General features: G+C 33.0%; 1 protein-coding gene, 1 long non-coding RNA gene and 2 pseudogenes across 4 annotated transcripts; 2 read left to right on the forward strand and 2 right to left on the reverse strand.

Annotated features, from left to right (window-relative positions):
- Nucleotides 1–364: 364 nt before the first annotated feature.
- On the reverse strand, nucleotides 365–1,082 carry LOC114383845 (DEAD-box ATP-dependent RNA helicase 1-like). The gene is made up of 3 exons (XM_028343572.1): nucleotides 967–1,082; nucleotides 737–896; nucleotides 365–658 (listed from the first exon to the last, which is right to left on the reverse strand). Exons 1-3 carry the CDS (start codon nucleotides 1,080–1,082, stop codon nucleotides 365–367), a joined length of 570 nt encoding a protein of 189 aa, XP_028199373.1.
- A 439-nt stretch (nucleotides 1,083–1,521) lies between these two features.
- LOC114383846 lies at nucleotides 1,522–2,880 on the reverse strand (annotated as a pseudogene).
- A 1,230-nt stretch (nucleotides 2,881–4,110) lies between these two features.
- On the forward strand, nucleotides 4,111–11,106 carry LOC114383334 (annotated as a pseudogene).
- Nucleotides 11,107–11,108: 2 nt separating this feature from the next.
- LOC114383335 lies at nucleotides 11,109–17,399 on the forward strand. 3 transcript variants are annotated; one of them, XR_003660487.1, is made up of 7 exons: nucleotides 11,135–11,251; nucleotides 11,749–11,802; nucleotides 14,173–14,286; nucleotides 14,368–14,557; nucleotides 16,537–16,643; nucleotides 17,004–17,051; nucleotides 17,142–17,399. It is a non-coding gene; the product is annotated as an uncharacterized LOC114383335 (long non-coding RNA). The 3 variants fall into 3 exon arrangements; XR_003660486.1 differs by having other exon boundaries at nucleotides 11,109–11,802; nucleotides 13,059–14,286; XR_003660485.1 differs by lacking the exons at nucleotides 11,135–11,251; nucleotides 11,749–11,802 and adding an exon at nucleotides 11,809–13,112.
- The last annotated feature ends 3,486 nt before the right edge of the window (nucleotides 17,400–20,885 follow it).

Genomic DNA, 20,885 nt, shown 5'->3' on the forward strand with positions numbered 1-20,885 from the left:
GCCTTCATGACAATGAGAGGTTAAACCCTCTTTGTTGGGAACTTGGCAACCAACTACTCTTGATGTAATTTCTCTTCCTATCTATTTATAATATTACATTTGCATTATCCTTTTTGGTGCTTAATATTATTGCTTGTGGCTTGATCACCCATTTGCATGGTAAGTTTTAGGAATAGCGCTGAAAAATGTTATTTTCTAATAGAACTGGAAAATGGTATCTAAATAAAGTTATCACTAGAGATATGTTGATATTTGTTTAGCTAGTTATACATCTTTATTCTTAATGCAATTTACTATTTTAGCTCTATAAAGGGATTTGGGAGAGAAAATAAATAAATTAGGCTTTTTCATGTGGGGGCCAAAGTTATAGTATATTAGTAGATGCAGGTTTAAATCGATCTGCTTCGTCAACCACGACATAACAAAGATGCTTCAACGACAACTTGTTGACATGGTCCACTAGCCTTTCAGGGGTCGCTACCAATATGTCGACCTTGCTTTGGAACCACAACGGAGACAAAAATCCAGGATTTGGACCGTCGTCTTCTCCAGGTAGATAAATGAGGCTAGAAAGCTCGTGGCGAAGCAAAGATTGACCAGTAGCCAAGCAAATATGGAGACCCAACAGTGATGCAAAGGCGTCGAAGACGAGCTTAACCTGCAAAGCAAGGTCGCGGGTGGGAACTACAACCAAAGCACAGAGGTGGCCACCGGTGTCGGTGGACAAGTTTTAAACGATGGGAAGAGCATAGGCCAAAGTTTTGCCACTTCCGATGGGTGATTTTATGCAAAGGTCTTGCTCAAAGTCACCCGGTCCAATCGTTTCTTGCCAAAGTGTGACCTGAACCGGGAACAGCTTCGAGATTCCCATGTTCTCCTCCAGTACCGACTGTAACCTAGTTGTGAAGTGGAATTAATCAATTTGAGATGAGATAGCAAAATTGAAATTAATGGGTGGAGGAGTACCTGCGTTTCATCAAAGGAACACTACAAACAGGGAGTTCTTGACAGCGAGTGATGTCGACAGGGTGGCGCATCCATGGCACAACCGCCACACTTGGCTGCTGCTTTTCTTCCTCCATTCTTTCCAAAAACCCTAAACCTTTCGTTGCATGCACCTTATTTGATGTTGGGTCGGACATAAATCATCTCTTCTTTTTTTATTCATACAATCACATTATAGAAGCCAAAGCCAATCAGTTACTCCTATTGCAAAATTGGTATGACAATAACAAAATAAATACAAGTGTATCACCTAATGCTTAACTATAAAATATAAGAACTTTAATAACGAGAAATACTTGAAAATGTAGAAATATAAAATTTGGGATTTCAATAACTTTTTTTGTCAAAACCCCAGCATATATAGTTTTCAATAAATTTGGGATACCAGTCATTTTTATTTCAAAGTTTTTTAATACAAGTTTTTTTAAACATAAAATAAGCTAATCTAGTCTAAACTTTAAACACGCTACTCATCCAAAGATGAAAAAGTTCTTTCAGAACAAGTTTTCCATAATGTCAAGTCTAAAAGGAGAGAACATTTAGCACAAAGTTTGAAACATTTACTATTTGTTCAGAGTGAATCAAAATGTACCTTCTTACCCGTTGATGTTTTAGACTAGAAAACTCCTTGATACCAATTTTCAGATCACCAAAACAATTTAACAATTTGCAGAGATGATGTGTTGATTCTACAGATCTTGTAAAAACTATGCAATTTTCTTCTCCTAGGGATTTCAAAAGGGCAACCAAATACAAGGGTTTGACCTTTCTTTCACAAATCTACAAAACAATAAAATTATAAATAGAACAACATAAGGGGACTTTTTTGGTAGAAACTATAAAATTTCAAATTAATGAAGAATTAAATAAAACTAGCTAGCTATATAATAGCATGACATATTTATGGTGAAAAAGGCTAAAAATCATATCCCAATCACACCCTCTGTAAATTAAAAGAAACAAAAACCCTATGCAGTGTCATATACCAGTTTGTAACATTCCAAATATTCTGGGAGTCGATAACGCATTTTCCCAGTACTCAGGAATAAAGGGTGATGCAAATTAAGTTGAGCAAGCCTTCCTGGGTCTCGAGTTAATGTAGCAGATAAAACTATCTTTGTCAGCCTAGATTGAGTTAATTTAAGCACAGTAGGTAACCAGGACTGGTAGTCCTCGCGTAGCAATCGATCTGCTTCGTCAACCATGAGATAACGAAGATGCTTCAACGACAACTTGTTGACATGGTCCACTAGCCTTCCAGGGGTCACTACCAATATGTCGACCTTGCTTTGGAACCACAACGAAGACAAAAACCCAGGATCTTGACCATCGTCTTCTCCAGGTAGATAAATGAGGCTAGAAAGCTTGTGGCGAAGCGAAGATTGATCAGTAGCCAAGCAAATACGGAGACCCAACAATGATGCAAGGGCGTCGAAGACACGCTTAACCTGCAAAGAAAGGTCGCGGGTGGGAACTACAACCAAAGCACGGAGGCGGCCACCGGTGTCGGTGGACAAGTTTTGAACGATGGGAAAAGCATAGGCCAAAGTTTTGCCACTTTCGATGGGTAATTTTATGCAAAGGTCTCGCTCAAAGTCACCCGGTCCAACCGTTTCTTACCAGAGTGTGACCTGAACCGGGAACAACTTCGAGATTCCCATGTTCTTCTCTAGTACCGACTGTAACCTAGTTGTGAAGTGGAATTACTCAATTTGAGATGAGATAGCGAAATTGAAATTAATGGGTGGAGGAGTACCTGCGTTTCATCAAAGGAACACTACATATAGGGAGTTCTTGATAGCGAGTGATGTCGACAGGGTGGCGCATCCATGGTAGAACCACCACACTTGGCTGCTGCTTTTCTTCCTCCATTTTTTCCAAAAGCCCTAAACCCTTTCGTTGCAGGCACCTTATTTGATGTTGGATCGGGCATAAATCATCTCTTCTTTTTTTATTCATACAATCACATTATAGAAGCCGAAGCCAATCAGTTACTCCTATTGCAAAATTGGTATGACAATAACAAAATAAATACAAGTGTATCATCTAATGCTTAACTTTAAAATATAAGAACTTTAATAATGAGAAATACTTGAAAATGTAGAAATATAAAATTAAAATATATGATAAACACTACTTCACAATAGACAAAAGACTATTTATTAGAAGTATCATCTTTGAATGTTTGAGTCACTAAATTGATAATTTCACTTGTAATATTAGTCTTATCATTTGTTCTTATCCTAAGCTTAAAAAGATGGTATGGACATTTTTTTTTTACAAAGATATTAATATGAAATAACACATGCTATTAGAATGAAATAACACCTAAAAATATGATGAATCTTTATCGTAAATCGTGAATGTCCCTTGTAAGTAAATACTTGCAGGAATTAAGCTTACTCTTGTCTCTAACACATGCATGCATTCAAATTTCAAAATAATAACATTACTTGCCACTTAGCCATTATACTTGTCAATGTTAATTTCTAGGAATAATAATAATAATCTTTCTTATTATGCATGTCAGATGAGTATTACTAGTAAGGATGCAAAGGTCACCTTTCTATCGCCATTATTCAGGTGAAGATTTAATTACTAACGAGGGATGTTTCTACTTTCTAAGTAATGCAGAACCTTTAGATACAATCACAAATGGTTAGTTAGTTAGTTTTGCAAGTTATGGTGCTTTAAGTGACACGAAGAGGATATTTGTAATTTAACAAAATGGATTTGTTGGTAGTATGTTGTTTTGAACCTTATGCATGTTAAGTAATAATGCTTTCTTTTCTTAGTTTCTCTATTATGTTCTTCAATTCTAACTATTTTCCTACACTTAATTTCAATAATTAATTATTTTTATTAAAAAAAGTCAATAAAATATATAAGACACCATAAACATTATTACAAATTCATCATTCAACATCATCAAATTTATATCGATTATTGAAAAATCGATATAGTAAGACATACGGTGGTATTTTTGTAATTTAAATCAACTTTTAAACGTGTGAATGGTGATTTTTTATCAAACTGCCTTTTGATTTAAATATTATTAAGGCAGTTTTATAAGAATGTCTTTGTTTGTAAGCTAACTACTAACGTTTTAGCTAGCACTTTCTTTGAATTCATTATATTTTAATTCTTCATTTTCTAAGCTGATATACACTTCTCGCATTCACTTTCAGTTTCACTCCTTAGCCTGGTTATAGGAGCTAGGGTTTATCGAGGCTTTCGATTCGTTCCTTCCTCGCTGTTACAACAATGGCGAAACCTGGGCGAGGTCGTCGCTCTCCCTCCGGTTCCGTTTCCGGCTCCTCTTCCCCCTCCGACTCCGGTTCCTCCTCTCGCTCGCGCTCCCTTTCTCGGTCCCGTTCTCCCTCGCGCTCCATATCGTCTTCCCCCTCCTCCTCCTCTTCCTCCCGAAGCTCCCGCAGCCGCAGCCCTCCCCCGCAGAGGCGCCGAAGGTACCGCTAATTTAGAGATTGATGAAACATTTCATTGCTATTTTAAAGATTGCGCCTTATTGAAATATTTTAGTCCCGCAGAGTATAGAGATTGCGCCGAAGATATCGCTATTTTAGAGATTGCGCCGAAGCTCCCGCAGCTGCAGCCCTCCCCCGCAGAGATCTCATTTTATGGTATAGGATCATTTTTGCTGCTATTGTCACAATTTTATGAAGGAAACCAAGAGGTTCATAATGATTTTTTCTTTTGTTCAAATAAAGCCATTTGAAAATCGTATAATTATGTTATAATGGCACAGGTGGAAGAACTTCTAAAATTATATGCAAGTGAGAAATATATTCTCATGGTGAATCAGCAGCTGGAAGATTTGAGATTTTATGTTTCTTTCAAGGTATGACTTTATTTCCTTTTGAGATATAACTAGAAAACATAATCCTCATTCGACGTTGTTAGATATAAAAACTATTCATGATCTTTCAGTTCACCTGACAACTTAGGCTGCTTTTGGGATAGTTGGTCATTGATAGTGTATTCTATACTCTATGACCATGTGGTTAGGAGTTTGGTCCTTGTCACCACCATTCTTTTAGCTAAAAGTTTAATTTTTCTTCAAGGTAGGCAGTTAGTTTTGTTCATTGTTCGTACTTTTAGCTTAAATGGGCTAGTGTATGAGGGGGCGTTTATCTGCTGTGTTGTCTTTGATTCCTAGAGTTGATGCTTCACTTTCCAAAGAGGACAGAATTATTTCAAGAAAAAAATGAGCTGCTGCCACCTCAAGGACTAACTTGGCAACGTTAGTGAGGTTTTAAAGAAACAGGGAAAAAAACATTAATGACATGAAGAAAAAGTACAAGAAATTGAAGAAGCAACTTGAGGAATCAAACACAAACAGTGATCTGATTAAATGATGTTTCCTACCAACAATAGGTAAGATGTTTTGGAGATGGGGATTTAGGATTATTTATGGAATTTAGAAGTATGTGTGTTTTGAGCTGGATAGACTTACTGTACCTTATTGATAATCACACTGCAGGTTGGAGCTACAAGTGTTTCAGTATTGCGAAGTGTGTGGCATACTTTCTGGCTAAGTGAGAACTGGGTTAGCTAACTTTTTGTGCACAAATAAACAGCAAAAGCACACGACTCTTTTTGCAATTAGAGGAGTACTAAAGTGATACTAGTATTTTTTTTTATCACATGGTGCATGATTTAACAGGAGTTTCACCCGGGGAAGGCACGGGAGCAACAATGTCTGATGACGAAGATGAGCAAGTAGGTAGTGATGCCAATCTGTTTGATGGTGCTTTGGATGGTCCTGATAGCATGGGATTCGGTCCTCTTATTCCCACAGAGAATGAGAGGTCCCTCACGGAACGTGTAAGACCTGAAGTAAAGCACGAATTGAAACAGGTAAGGGATTAAATGTTAATAGCTTTTAAAAGTCTGCGTTCGAGTCCCATCATTTTGAATCTCTTCCCCCGTGATTGACCTCAATGTCTTTTTAAAAAAAATTATTATGTAGGGTTATAAAGAGAAAATTGTGGACATAAGAGAGGAAATTTTACGCAAGAGATGAGTTGGGAAACTTCCTGGTGACACGACCTCTGTCCTTAAAGCTTTGTGGCAATCACATTCCAAGTGGCCTTACCCTACAGTAAGAACCCAAGACTTTACTATATATTTTTTTCTTTCAGTAAACCCTGTTCAAACATATTTGAACGAATTTAAATTGTGATTTTGGATGTTGGTGTGTTTGGGTGGCCCTGGTCAGAAGATGTTTTATTAAGTGTTTATGTAATGCAAGGTTGGTCAGTTTGGTTTTGCACTAATGTATGATTACTTTGTGGAATATACTTAAAGTTGAAGATTTTTTAGAAATCTGTTTTTTTTCTTGTATATGTGTAATCAGGAGACTTGTTGTGCCTTGGTGACTTGTTGGTCATGGGTTCGAATCCGGAAACAGCCTCTTTGCATATGCAAGGGTAAGGCTGCGTACAACATCCCTCCCCCATACCTTCGCATAGCGAAGAGCCTCTGGGCAATGGGGTACGAAGTTTTTATATGTGTAATCAGGAGAGCCAGAGAGGGGTCTTGTATTGTAAGTAGCTGTTGAAATGGAAACCCATTGATAAGCAGAATTTTTTTTCTATCAAATGCAAAATTAGCTGTATATTTGTATCTAATTCTTTGAAGGATTATAAGGAAGGAGGGTTGAAAGAGAAAGGATGGACTTTTGGTGTCTATGTATAATTGTATGCTATAAAAAATGATTTTTATTTTTGGTTAGGCACTAGTATTTATGCTGTAATTTTACATGTATGATTTGATCGCTGTTAGATGCACCAATTAACTGGCCATGCTAAGTTTTTTAATAAATTGTGTTAACCACTTGTTGCAGTAATCAAGAGTTAGATCATTCATTTCAATATTCTTAGGTTTTGTTTGCTGTTTACCAAATCTGTTATGTGGGTAATGAATTTTAATCTACTATTGCTTATTGTTGGTGGCCATTTCTTCTGAAATTTAAGACTGATAATTTTTACACTTGCTGCCTGTTTTAGGTGGCTACGAAGACTGAGTCAAATAAAGTTGCAGGGAATGCCATTTTATATGAATGTGTTCAAACAATAATGAGCATTGAAGATAATGGTGGCTTACATGTACTTGCCATTAATATCCTGGGAAGATTCTTGTCAAACCATGACAACAATATCAGGTTTATTTCTGCTCATTGCTTCTCTTAAATAATGAGCATTGAAGATAATGGTGGGTTACATGTACTTGCCATTAATATCCTGGGAAGATTCTTGTCAAACCATGACAACAATATCAGGTTTATTTCTGCTCATTGCTTCTCTTTCATAAGTAACTGAAAGTTTTGATTAAGACCTACTAACACCAGCACATTGAGTGTTCACATTGCAAAGTTCCACTATAAAAGCCAAAAGAAACACAAAAAATTAAGCACTGTAAGAGGTCTAAGATGTCTCCTACAACTAGGGAATAATGTTTTGTTACAGTCCAATGACTTGATACAAGAATCTAGTAAGTGCTCTTGATTAGTAGGATTGATCTCTTGACCCCTTTATTAAATATTCTCCTGTTATGCTCCAACTTACAACTATAACACTCATGGCATGTGACCTGGATCTGTCTATTTTTTCAATGTCAGAATATCCAGATTTTGCCAGATGCCCGCAAATCAGTATTTTGACTGATATTAACTCAATATGAAGAGAGTAATCTCTTTTTGTAGTTGTGTTTCGTGCGTTTTTACTGGCTGCTGGAATCCCCAACAAGGATGTTCTCCTACGGAAGAAAAGGGCTAGGGTACGTTGTTGGCTTATAAGTTTTTCCTTTCATAATATTTTATATACAAACAAACTAAATTAGAGTCTGATTGACATGTAGTGTAATTCTAAAAGTTAATTTTTATATGGTTAAGTAATCAGATATCATCTTTGACATAATTTTTAAGGTATAAATTAAAAGTGTTTTATTTGTACCCAGTTTGACTGAAAAATAATTTTGTGACAGATTCTAAAGCCAGCTTTCACAGTTATACGGGATAAAGAATCAAAATGTTTGCTTGTGTTCATCCGTGGAACTCAAAGCTTAAAAGACACACTGACAGAAGCAATCGGTGCTCCCGTGTCCTTCAATCATTTCATTTGAACGATGATGGTGAGCTGAAGAGGAACAACAGGGTTGCAGGACATGGACACTGGTATGGTTGCCGCAGCTCGTTGGATTAAGAAGCACTGCACCACTATACTACTTGAAGATCTTTGTCGACACCCCGATTTCCAAATCAAGGTATTGTTATATATACTCGGTTAATTTGTCCAAAAAAAAGGTATTGTTATCCTTTTACTATAGTCTTTTGGAAGAACATAGATTATAATTAATGTTCACTATAGCAAAGAAAAATTGGAAAATTATTGTATTCCCCTTTTCATTACATTTATACGTGAGCAAGTGTTAATTTTTATATTTTTATTTTCTGAAAATATATATATTTTTTAATTTTTTGAGATTTAGAAAATATGTAGGTATCAACGATAAAGTATTTTAAGATATCATCACATTTTTATTTCTTTAAAAAAGAATGAAAATGTTGATGTATTATTTTGAGTTTTGGACTTATTTTTAAAAATGTTTTCAAATTATTTTTCTATATTTTAAATAAATATATTTTTTTATTTTAATTTTATTTAAAAATATAAATAAAAAACATCCAAATCAAACTTCACCTTAATTTTTTTGTTCCTTACTTTATATGTTTTCACTTTAAAGGCATGTTCTTGCTTCAACAATTTATAAACTCGACCTTTTTTTCTATTGTTATAATTATAATAATCTTTTCATAGATCGTTGGGCACTCGCTTGGTGGTGGTACGGCTGTGCTGTTGACATATATGCTTAGAGAAATAAAGCAGCTCTCTTCATGCACTTGTGTCACATTTGGCCTAGGCATGTGGTTATACTAATTAGTACTTCTTAAATTTACATCTAAACTTTTAATTTTTTCAAGATTATTGGGTAACTGATTTAATTGGTTTTTATTATAATTGAATTGATCATCAAATGATTTTTGGTATTAACCAGTTGTAGAATTAATAGCGCGTTATGCAGATGTAATTATAGTCTGATAAACTCAAATTTTGGGTAGCTAGGATGCATAAATGGTTCTGTATATATAGACGAATGAAAAATGCATGTACAAGAGTTCAGCTACGTACATGAAACACATTTGTTTTGAAATAATTGTGTACATAAGTTCTGCATATCTTATTTAAAATTTTTATTGGGAATGAATAAGTGATAGATATAAAAATTCATATTGCTAAGTCCTTGTTACACAATTGTAATTTTTTGCAGCTGCCTCCGTATCATTGGAGTTAGCAGAATTCGGGAAGCCCTTTATCACTTCCATTATAAATGATTCAGACATAGTGCCTACATTGTCAGCTTATTCTATTCATGATTTCATTTCTGAGGTGCTCAAACTAGCTAGCTAGTTCTCCCAATCTAACACGGCTTTAGCAAATATATTGATTTATGTTTATTTTCTTCATTATTTTCTCTCCATCATTCTAAACACAACATATATATTTGGATAAAAAGAAAAATAGAAAATATATATGAAAAACTATGCATTTCTATTATTTAATTAATTAAATAAAAAATTGAACTTAATTTTTTGTATTTTCCTTTCTCTGCAAATTTTAAAAGTCTCTCCTCCCATGGAAGATATTAATAGTAGTACTCAACACTCCACTGGGATATATAGTGTCCTATTAGGTATTGACTAAACATATAGTTGGGGCATGCCTGCAGTTTAATTTATATGCTGTCAGTGTAAAAAATTTACACTATCAATCTCAAGCATAGACTATTTATTTACTCTTTAATGAATCTAAGTTGGAACACTACTAAAATAGTTTTAAAAAGAAAATCAAGAGTTTAATAGGAAAACATTGTCAACCGATCAAAAATCATCTTTAATATGAGTTCTAAGGTAGCTGTTATAAAAGCAACAAATGGTAAAGATGAAATAGGGACTAAATTTCACATATTGAGTACTGTTACCAGTTCAATTTTGTTATCTGAGCTGGGTGCAAAGTTTTGGACATCATTTCAGTTGGCTCTGTACTTGTTGAAAATATTGCTATACTTGTATTATGTTTGTTTGAGCTTGTATAGTTGTTCCTTTCTTCAGTAGCCTTGTATTAGGTGAATCTTAACCTTGATTACTCTATGCAGGTGGAGTTCCAAATCTGGCCATGGTTGAGAGTGTGGACAATCAGAAGGTAGACATGTAGAATCAATGTTACTTGTGAATAACTTGTTAAAATTTCAAATTGTAATTTCGTTACGGCTAATTTTCTAACAAATACCATTAGCTATTTGACAAACCTTAAGGTGTTCTTGTACCTCTAGAACTGCAGGTAGCAAATCATCTTGACCGTATGGTGTCAACCCTTCGAAGAAATCCTCTGAAGGTTTTGGTGCAAGTAAATACGAGTGGAGAAGAATGTAAGTTCAGCTTAAAATTATAATGAGTTACTCTAACTCCTTGTTATACTTTTTGGATCTTATGAGGTTTCCTCACTCCCTTTGGGTGTGAGGAAAATTCTTGCTTGAGGCATTAGAAATCCTTCTTGTGTACATTGTAACCTGTAAATTTGTGTTACTGACTTGCCTTCATGTACTGAGACTTCTTAATTTGACATCAGGGAATTGTTATTCGTATTTAGTTCTTTAATGCTTTGCATGGAATTCCATCAATTAGAATATATATTTTCCCCTTATCCCAGGGTTATTGTACTACATTCAAACTTCTATTTATTCATTTTAGATAATGACACAGTAATGTTACTTAATTAGTCACTGATTGCAGCTATTCCGCTATTGTTTGTTAACATAGTGTATCATATTCTTCTATTATGTCTTGGCATTTCAAGTACATTGTTGGCATGCATTATTTGTCAGAATATATTATAATGCTCTTTTTTCATACATATTTTACATAACTGAATTTTGTTTATGGATTCTTATATTGTTGCAGCCAAATCTGGTATTGATCCTTCCAACTGTGTTGACTTAATCAATACAAAAAGATGCGAGACACAAAAAGAAAAGAAGAAAATAATTGAAAAGTACTTCAAGAAGTTCATGATTTACTCTTTAACCCAACCAATCCAGAAGCTAGTAGGAATTTCAACAAAGCACAACAACATCAGGACCCTACTGGTCTTGCATGCAGCCAAGGAAGGTACTTACAGGTGATCGTTATTGTGCCACATGAACTAAACAGATCTCGTAGTTATTTATCAGTAGCATCATCATCAAAGTTCTTTACATGAAAGTTTGATGATGATGTTACCGATAAAGAGCTACGAGAGTGTTTTTAGCCGACGCTGCAAATTTTCTCAACTCCAGAATTGCTTCCCTTTGATCTGAACCTTTCCAATTTCAGAATCATCATTTTCTGAACACCAATTGATACCAAGAAAGAAAAAAAGAAAGAAAGAAAGAAAGAAAGAAAGAAAGAAAGAAAGAAGGAAAGGCCAAAACAGAATGCTTATGGATTACACTGACTGTGTACATATATCTTAAATTTGCAACAACTGTTCTTATAACAATTTTTATTAAGTAAAAATTATAGGAGTTAAGTTAACTAAAAAGAAATTTCTAGTAGAATCAAATTCAGTTTTTTTTTTCTTCACCATAGCTGATCTGTTCTGATCTGTACATTTTTGAATTTGACAGTTAGTTTTACTGAACCTAACAAATTGCTGTATCGTATATATGCTAGGCACACAGGTTCTATTTTCTCCTTTATTTATTTTCTAAATCCTTCTCTTATTTTTTCTATTTAATTATTGAATTTATTGGAATTTAGACTCTTTCAGTTCAATAAACTTTAAAACTCTTGAGCCTAGGGATACAAATATATTGTATGCTTCCATGTGAATTTTCTTCTCTTAATGCTTATGAGTTATGACTAATCTTGCTCACTTAAGGGATTATTATATTGTTCACAGTAGGGGAAAAAGGATTTATCATCTAAGGAATTAGGGTTAAATTAATTAAATTAAAGAAATTGGTTAGCAATTGCATAAAACATGGATTTAATGTTACTTATAATTAGTTCCTTTCCATTGCTGGTTTAATATAATATGATTTGCTGGAAATGATCATAAATCAAGTAAAACCTCTGCAGATAACATGCTGTATGATAATCGGTAAAATTAAATATACATGATCAAACATACAAAGGAGAAAACAAAACAAATGTATTCCAGTCTTCTATTGAAACTTGGAAAATTCTTCGTTGACAACTTACAAGATCACACAAAATTCTCAATACAACATAGGATACGAACGAGTAAAGAAAAAGAAATTCCGTCAAAATTGAATACATATTTCACCACAGACTGACTTAATCAATACAAAAAGATGCGAGACACAAAACGAAAAGAAGAAAATAATTGAAAAGTGCTACAAGAAGTTCATGATTTACTCTTTAACCCAACCAATCCAGAAGCTAGTAGGAATTTCAACAAAGTACAACAACATCAGGACCCTTCTGGTCTTGCATGCAGCCAAGAAAGGTACTTACAGGTGATCGTTATTGTGCCACATGAACTAAACAGATCTCGTAGTTATTTATCAGTAACATCATCATCAATGTTCTTTACATAAAAGTTTGATGATGATGTTACCGATAAAGAGCTACGAGAGTGTTTTTAGCCGTCGCTGCAAATTTTCTCAACTCCAGAATTGCTTCTCTTTGATCTGAACCTTTCCAATTTCAGAATCATCGTTTTCTGAACTCCAATTGATACCAAGAAAGAAAAAAAGAAAGAAAGAAAGAAAGAAAGAAGGAAAGGCCGGCTTACAATGAATGTGTACATATATCTTAAATTTGCAACAACTGTTCTTATAACAGTTTTTATTAAGTAAAAATTATAACAGTCAAGTTAACTAAAAAGAAATTTCTAGTAGAATCAAATTCAGTTTTTTTTTTCTTCACCATAGCTGATCTGGTCTGATCTGTACATTTTTGAATTTGACAGTTAGTTTTACAGAACCTAACAAATTGCTGTATCGTATATATGCTTTGCACACAGGTTCTATTTTCTCCTTTATTTATTTTCTAAATCCTTCTCTTATTTTCTTATTTAATTATTGAATTTATTGGAATTTAGACTCTTTCAGTTCAATAAACTTTAAAACTCTTGAGCCTAGGGATACAAATATATTGTATGCTTCCATGTGAATTTTCTTCTCTTAATGCTTATGAGTTATGACTAATCTTGCTCACTTAAGGGATTATTATATTGTTCACAGTAGGGGAAAAAGGATTTATCATCTAAGGAATTAGGGTTAAATTAATTAAATTAAAGAAATTGGTTAGCAATTGCATAAAACATGGATTTAATGTTACTTATAATTAGTTCCTTTCCATTGCTGGTTTAATATAATATGACTTGCTGGAAATGATCATAAATCAAGTAAAACCTCTGCAGATAACATGCTGTATGATAAAATGTCTTTTACTTGGACAGCAGATTCTTCATATGAGATCACAAGCATATAACTCTGCTATCAATTTTCTTTGCATAAGAGATTGATTATTACGGAAAAGTTTGGAGCTTGTTCTATGAATTATTTGAGAATTCCTTGGGCTAATTCTTTGTAGGGAGACCAGTGTTCTAAAATTTCATCTAGTTTTGTTATTTTTACTTTCATTGTGCATCATACATAAAATGGTATGTTGGTACTTTGATGTCACAAGTGTTTATTATTTTTATGATATTGGCGTAGCTTAGTTTTCTTTGGTGTGTCACAGCTGCAGTCATTTCTTTTGTAGAAATCAACTGTTTAGTAACTTGAAAAGTCTCAACCACACAAAAAAGTACAGCAGAAGAAAGTACTAGAATTTATTAAGTTACTGAATTATTAAGTTACTTGGTACTTGTGGATTACCTCTTAGTGCATAGCCCCTTTTTACGTTTATTAAGTTTCTGAATTATTAAGTTAATGTTAGTCCCCATTTTTGTTTTTTCATTATTAAGGAACTCTTGCCCTCATATTCCCTAGTAGTTTTCTTATCTTCATTTTAATGAATTTATATATTGAAGGACCTTCTCATTTAAAAACTCTTGTAATTAACTTCTTGTTGTACAGATTTTGAAACCAGGTTTTACAATAATAGCTGATCACGAGATGAAATGCCTTTTGTTATTCATTCGTGGCACACATAGTATCAAGGATACTCTAACAGCTGTTACAGGAAATGTGGTACCATTTCATCATACTATTCAGCATTAAAGTTATGCTTTCCCTTTATCTATATTCAGCATTTTGAAACAAATTTTGCAGATAGCAGACTGAAGCTGGTGGCAGGATCTGCTGAAGGATATTCTGGACATGTTGATGGAAGGTTTAGGGAGGCAAGGATGAATCACCCCAAAGGGATAACGGAAAAATAAATTCCAATGGTGGCTCTGATTTTTTGGGCATGCCGCAGTTTAAAGCTCAAGAGGCTGTAGCAAAAGCATTACAGAGGAAGGTATTGTTATTCTATTATTTGTTTCACATGAGAAATAAAAAATGTGCTTTATTGAGGACTAGTTTTGGTGATATGCTTACAAATAGTGGTGGAGCTTGAAAAAGAAAAATTGGAGGGACCAGAGTAATTAAGATTATAATATATAAATATAATATTTTTATAATATTATTTCCTATACGTGATTTTAGGTATTTGATAATAATTTCATATTTTTAGAATAAAAAAATTACAAATATTAAAATCAAAGCTTGTTCATTTTATGAAAACTAACAACATACCTAAATATAGAATCGAATATCAAATATTTAACAAAATATATATAGGGATTTATTTAACAAAATTTACTTATATATATTTATCAAAAATCATAATGATTTACAATATTAATAATTAATTTTATAATTAATTATTATTATTATTATTATTATTATTTTATGTCCATTATTATTTCAGTAAAAAAAATGTTATCCATTATTCTACGTTATCCTCGAGTCAAATTCCTATTCTAGCATAAGAATATTAATAAAAAAATATTACTAGATAAAACTTTACGATAGATTCGTTAAATAATTGAAAATCCTTTTTTCATTAATAAAAGTAACCAAAATTTGTTTAACAATAAAGAATATTGGAAAGTGTGTTCTAGCCTTCTTCTATTGCCTTTGATTTATTTTGATTAGTGGTCGTTCATTGTCAAGTGTAGAAATTAATTACTCACGCATAAACATCTTGGATTTACTTTGATTTTCTCCATTACCCATCCCCTTCAAAGATGGAAAAATGGAAATGATTATGGGAGTGGAAATAGGTTAAAGGATTAAGGGTTTAGACAAGAGGGATTCATGGTTTACATTATATCAGATTTGAAAAACTTATTTATTATTTATTAAATAAATCGTGCTAAAATATTTTTAAAATATTTAATTAAAACATTACTTTTCAAAATCATTTAAAATTTTGGCCAATATATTATTATTATTATTATACACTGTAAGACTATGTACTTATTTTTTTTTTTACAGAAAAACTATATACATGTTGATTTCATTGATATCTAATGATAAATTTAAGTTTATTAATTTGTTTGAAAATTAATAATGTTTATTTCGAAGATTTTAATATAAACTAGATTTTTAAGTTTTTAAATCATACTATGCTTTATCGAACTTAAACAAACTTATATATTTAATATATAACAAATATCTAGCTTTAAAATTAGAAAACAAATTAAGTTAACAATACACATTGGATTTGTAGGAGAGAAAACGGGTCCAATACTAGTATAACTCATTCTTAGAAAAATGCAAAAGGAGTTTTAAATAAGACTAATAATGTCATCATAAAAAAAAGTCATTTAATTACCGTAAATATGACTAATAATGTGCTTAATTTCATATTTCAAATGTGAATTTTCATATTTTAGATGTAATTTTTATAAGCCAATATTATGTTTTTTATATCCTAAACATTATTTGGTTTTCAATATGTTTCCAAATATGCTATAAATCCTAGACAGAGGATTACAGTCTACAATAATATCTCGAGATCTTACCAAAAAATTAAAAAAAGAAAACAAAAACTAAAATTATGACAGTTACAAATAAAAAGGAAAACAAATTATTGTTAGATTCAAGCTGAATAAAGCTTAGCTTGACTTCACCTAATTTTATTCTTGATAATTATACATATAATACTGCATGCCAACCAAGGATTCCCTGTTTTTTATTTGCTTTTTTTTTTTTTATTCCGGTCTTTGTCTCTTCTACAACCTAACTACGTGTTTGGTATCGAAGTAGAAGCTACTAGTAGCATGCATAGTCTGCTACTAACAGTAGCTTTCACGTTTTTTCTTCTTACAAGTTGAAGTGATTTAGCTTCAAACATCCAAATTACACACACTAATTAAGCCTGGGATGATTGAGGGTATTTGATGTGCTTAAATTCTCTAAACTTCGTAAGGTTTTCATGCTGTATTGTAGTGAACCAATTCTTCACAATTCTGATGTCTAGAGCTGTCTACTCCAATTCTGATGTGTACATCTTTGATGATCCCCTAAGTGCTCTGGATGCGCATGTGGCTAGACAGGTTACCTTCATGCCAACTAACTCATCTATAGCTTTTGTTATTTCTATTGCTTCAGTGTTCTAATTCATATTGCCATGCAACATGCCTTATATTTACATTTCTTTTGTTTCTATACTATTGTTCTCTTTTCCGTATTTAAATTAATAAATTATTTTCAGTATTTTTTTTCCATGTAATATGTATGTATGTACATGTCCCTGCTAATAGTTGACATTTGTCAGTGTTATGTAAAAACAACGAATATGATGTTGCAAAGTTTGGGCTTGCTGATTTGCGTAAAGTTCTTGGCATTATACCACAATCTCCTGTTCTCTTTTCAAGTATTTATTTATGATATAATTTTCTGAAATTATATTGTAGTGTTTGATGCCATTGCTGGATCTTTGAGTTCATGCTATGTGGCAACTGGTGATTTCTTTTGCCAATTAATTTGTGAATCTCCTCTTATGTTTTGAGGTGTATCAAAGTTGTTTATAGGTTTTTGGTAAACAATTTCAGGTTCTTTCTCAAGGACTGCAGTGAATTTCAGTGCTGGATGTCAAACATCAGTATCAAATATTGTGATGGTCGTTACAGTGTTTGTCTCCCTGGAATTGTAGCTATTAGATCATAACTATATGTATAGCTTCTTTGTGTCAATGATACAAATTGGAAATATTTAATTATATGTTTTTTTTTACTATACTGCTACCTATTAAAGCATAAGCTAACTTATTTTAATGACGTGCTTATTCAATTACTATTTTCATTGCTGAATTTTTGACCAGGGTTTATAAATATATATATATTTGCATATTGTGTTATTGCCTTTATTCATGAACAAAAAGCAAAAAAATTACAGTTCTACATCGATTATTAGGATAACCGATGTAGATTTGTCGAAAGTTTATGACAGTTACTGGTTGAACCGATGTAGAATTATCATGATTCTAAGACAGGTTTGGAGAAAAACCCGTCTTAGATTGCTCGAAAGATTACGACGGTTATGATGATAACTGATGTAGAATGATGATGATTCTACAACGGGCTTAGCTCTAGACCCGTCTTCGAACAAAGCTCTTCTACATCGGTCAAACAATTGTTGTAGTAGGGTCTTGGTCTTTCAACGACGCGGGCTACAACAATGCGTCATAACTGATGTAAAAGGGGGGATTTTAACTGATGTAAAAATGTCATTTTGTAGTAATGAAAAGGGAATGAACTTTTTGTCTAAAACAATACCTTCAATAATAACATTTTGCTCAAACATGTGTATATAAAAATATATTTAAATAAATTGAGATATTTACTAGAGAAAGAGTTATCTATTGTTAGTGTAAAAAAATCATTCATTACAAATCATAAATTTATGATTGAATGATAATGTAAAATTTTACACTGAATGTATGGACATTCAACTTGATTTAGTGATATACATTTATTAAAATTTAGAGTAAATAATTAATAATATATTAAAAATTCAAAATGATATAAAAAATTACTACTACAATTTATAAAATATGAATTTAATACTCTCAGGGCAAGATATGATACACAAAACTAGTAGTGTGAGCATGGCGCACCCTCCCTCCTTTCTTTTTTTTTTTTTTTTTGCTTTTTTCACTTTCTTTTTTTTCTATTTTTTACCATATCCTTTACCAAGTGTAATTCAATTAGAGCAAGACTATTATAAATAACATAATTCTTCCTTTAGTGAATATTTAAACTTAAGATCATTGATTAAATAAGCCTAATTAATGTCAATTGATTCACGCGGCCAATATATGCATTTACAATTTAGCAAGTAATCTATGTCATAAAATCGAATGGAAGTATGAAGAAAACGAGTGGAAGCATAAAAGAGTTGTGTAAGGAAGAAGAAAGGGAATTTAGAAAAACAATTAACTTCAGAGCATGTTTGGATGGGACAATTTAAAATTCTAAAGAATTTTAAACTCTGAGAATTTCAAATGCTTTAATTTAAATTCTTTTATTTTTAAAATTTCGTGTCTGGATTCCTTTATTAAAAGTCGAAGCTATCCATTTTCAACGTGTCCGCACGTGAGAACAAAAATGGCGCTATACTCGATAAGTCATAGCACAGAATCAAAATCGGTTTTAGAGTGTCCTTTAGAGTCGAACTCCCACCGCCACTCTCTGCTGTGAACGCTTCCTTCACCGCTTTCTCCAAACCCGCCGTCACCGACAACACCAAGCCGAAACCTCCACCAGAAAGTAACCTCTTCAAGAACTTGCGATTGCTTGCGCCGCCTTCCGCGTGGTAGAATTTGTTTCCTTTCTCTGCCAGAAACCACCACGTGTCGTCAGCGGAGAAAATCAGGCGGCAGTGGTTTTGGTGGAGAAGAGCATCGCCGTGAAGATGCCGCCAACTCCTGTACCAATGGCCACGTCGAAGTAGTCTGTGATGGTGGCGTTCTGGTCGTTAGATTTCTTCTTCAGCGTGGCTTCCGAGTAGGTAAGGGCTTTTCCGATGAGAATCTCGCGCATGCCACCGTCGTCGATGGCGAGAATGCATATCTTGTCATGTTGGTTCTTACCTGCGGAGACGCAATCCAAGGCGGCGGTAGCCGTCGGAGTTTGAGATTCCGACTTGGGAGGTATTTGCTCGGGGAACCAGAGCTTTGGATCGTCGTAGTCGAAGAGAAACTTGCTTTCAAGAATTTGAAATTCATTCTCTTGAAGATAGAATTTGAAATTCTATTCTTTCAACTAACTAAAATTCCTTTTAAAATTTTGAATTCCTTTTATTAAAATATCCAAACAATTACTTCTAATAAAAAAGAATTTATTTTCCTATAAAAAATACATTACCTAATTAAATTATGCTATCGAAACACTCTCTCAACGAAATTAATGTTTCAATATGGTTTGGCTAGTAATACAACTTTTATACAAAGAAAAAGTTAGTTACAAGCCTAACTAACTACTAACAATTATATGTAACTAGAAATCTACTAACAACCATACCCGCGCTAAACTACTTTCAAACCATAATTGACTCTCTAAGCTAATACCATAATTAATGAGTTATACATACAAATGCGTTATTCAAGTATTATCCTATCTCTCCATTCATCTATTATTTTTTGAATTTGTTGTAATATGTTAGTTTAAATATACCCAAAATAAATTTTTAATAACATATACTCAAAATATTTCTTTTTAACATGATTTATTTTATATTTTAGAATTAATTAAATGTTTTTTAAATATTAGTAAAATCAATGATATTAACAATTTAATATTTAACAAGAACATATATATTTTAATGCATCTAATAAGAATTGATTAACCGTAATGACTCTATAAAATGTTGGGTTTATATATTGTCATATTAAAAAAATTAATCACGTTTGTGAAGAAATTAATTATCACATTTACTCCTTATAATAATGTAAATAACATGCTGCTGGGTCGAAATTCTGGGAAGAAAATACCATTTATACCGCATGCTGGGTTTCGCAACCTCCGCCATCGTGAGGCTTGCAAGTGACGTGACCACCGGACGCGGCGTGGCCATCAAAATTTTCGACAAGGACATCATTGACGCTAAGAAAAAAATCTATCAGTCTTTGAAGCATACCATATACTAATATTTTTGTTCTTGTTGACCGTTATGCAGATTGAACGAGAAATATCAATAATGAAAATGCTTAGATCACACCCGAATATCGTGCGTATAATTGAGGTTAAAAGGAATATTGATTATATTGCTTCCACGCATAAGTTACCTTTGACCTTTGCATGATTTATTCCTAAATCTTTAAATTTCCCTTATATATATATATACATGCAAGCAATATTCCTGCTGTGTAGGTGATGGCTACCACGGCAAGGGTATATATTGTAATGGAACTTGTAATTGGTGGTGGACCACTGCTTGATAAAATTGTAAGACACTTTTACTTTTACCTTTGTAATATTGGGATCAGAATTAATATTAGTATTGCCTCTTTACAACCCAACATTTTCAGAACTTCTCACGCCTACCGGGACGAACATCGGGAATGTCAGAAACCAAAGCAAGACACTATTTTCATCAGCTTATATGTGCTGTGGATTGCTGTCACAGAAGAGGCGTTATCCATAGAGACCTGAAGGTGAGTGATATATATGAGGTGTATCATTAATTAATATGTTGTTCCTTTCCTTTGTTTCCCATTGGGCAAAAAGAGAGACCAAGTTAATTAACATTATTAATTTTACTGCCTTTTATTGATTACTGTATATATTACAGCAGTC

The sequence above is a fragment of the Glycine soja genome, chromosome 14, assembly GCF_004193775.1.
Source record: "Glycine soja cultivar W05 chromosome 14, ASM419377v2, whole genome shotgun sequence".
Classification (NCBI taxonomy): Eukaryota; Viridiplantae; Streptophyta; class Magnoliopsida; order Fabales; family Fabaceae; genus Glycine; species Glycine soja.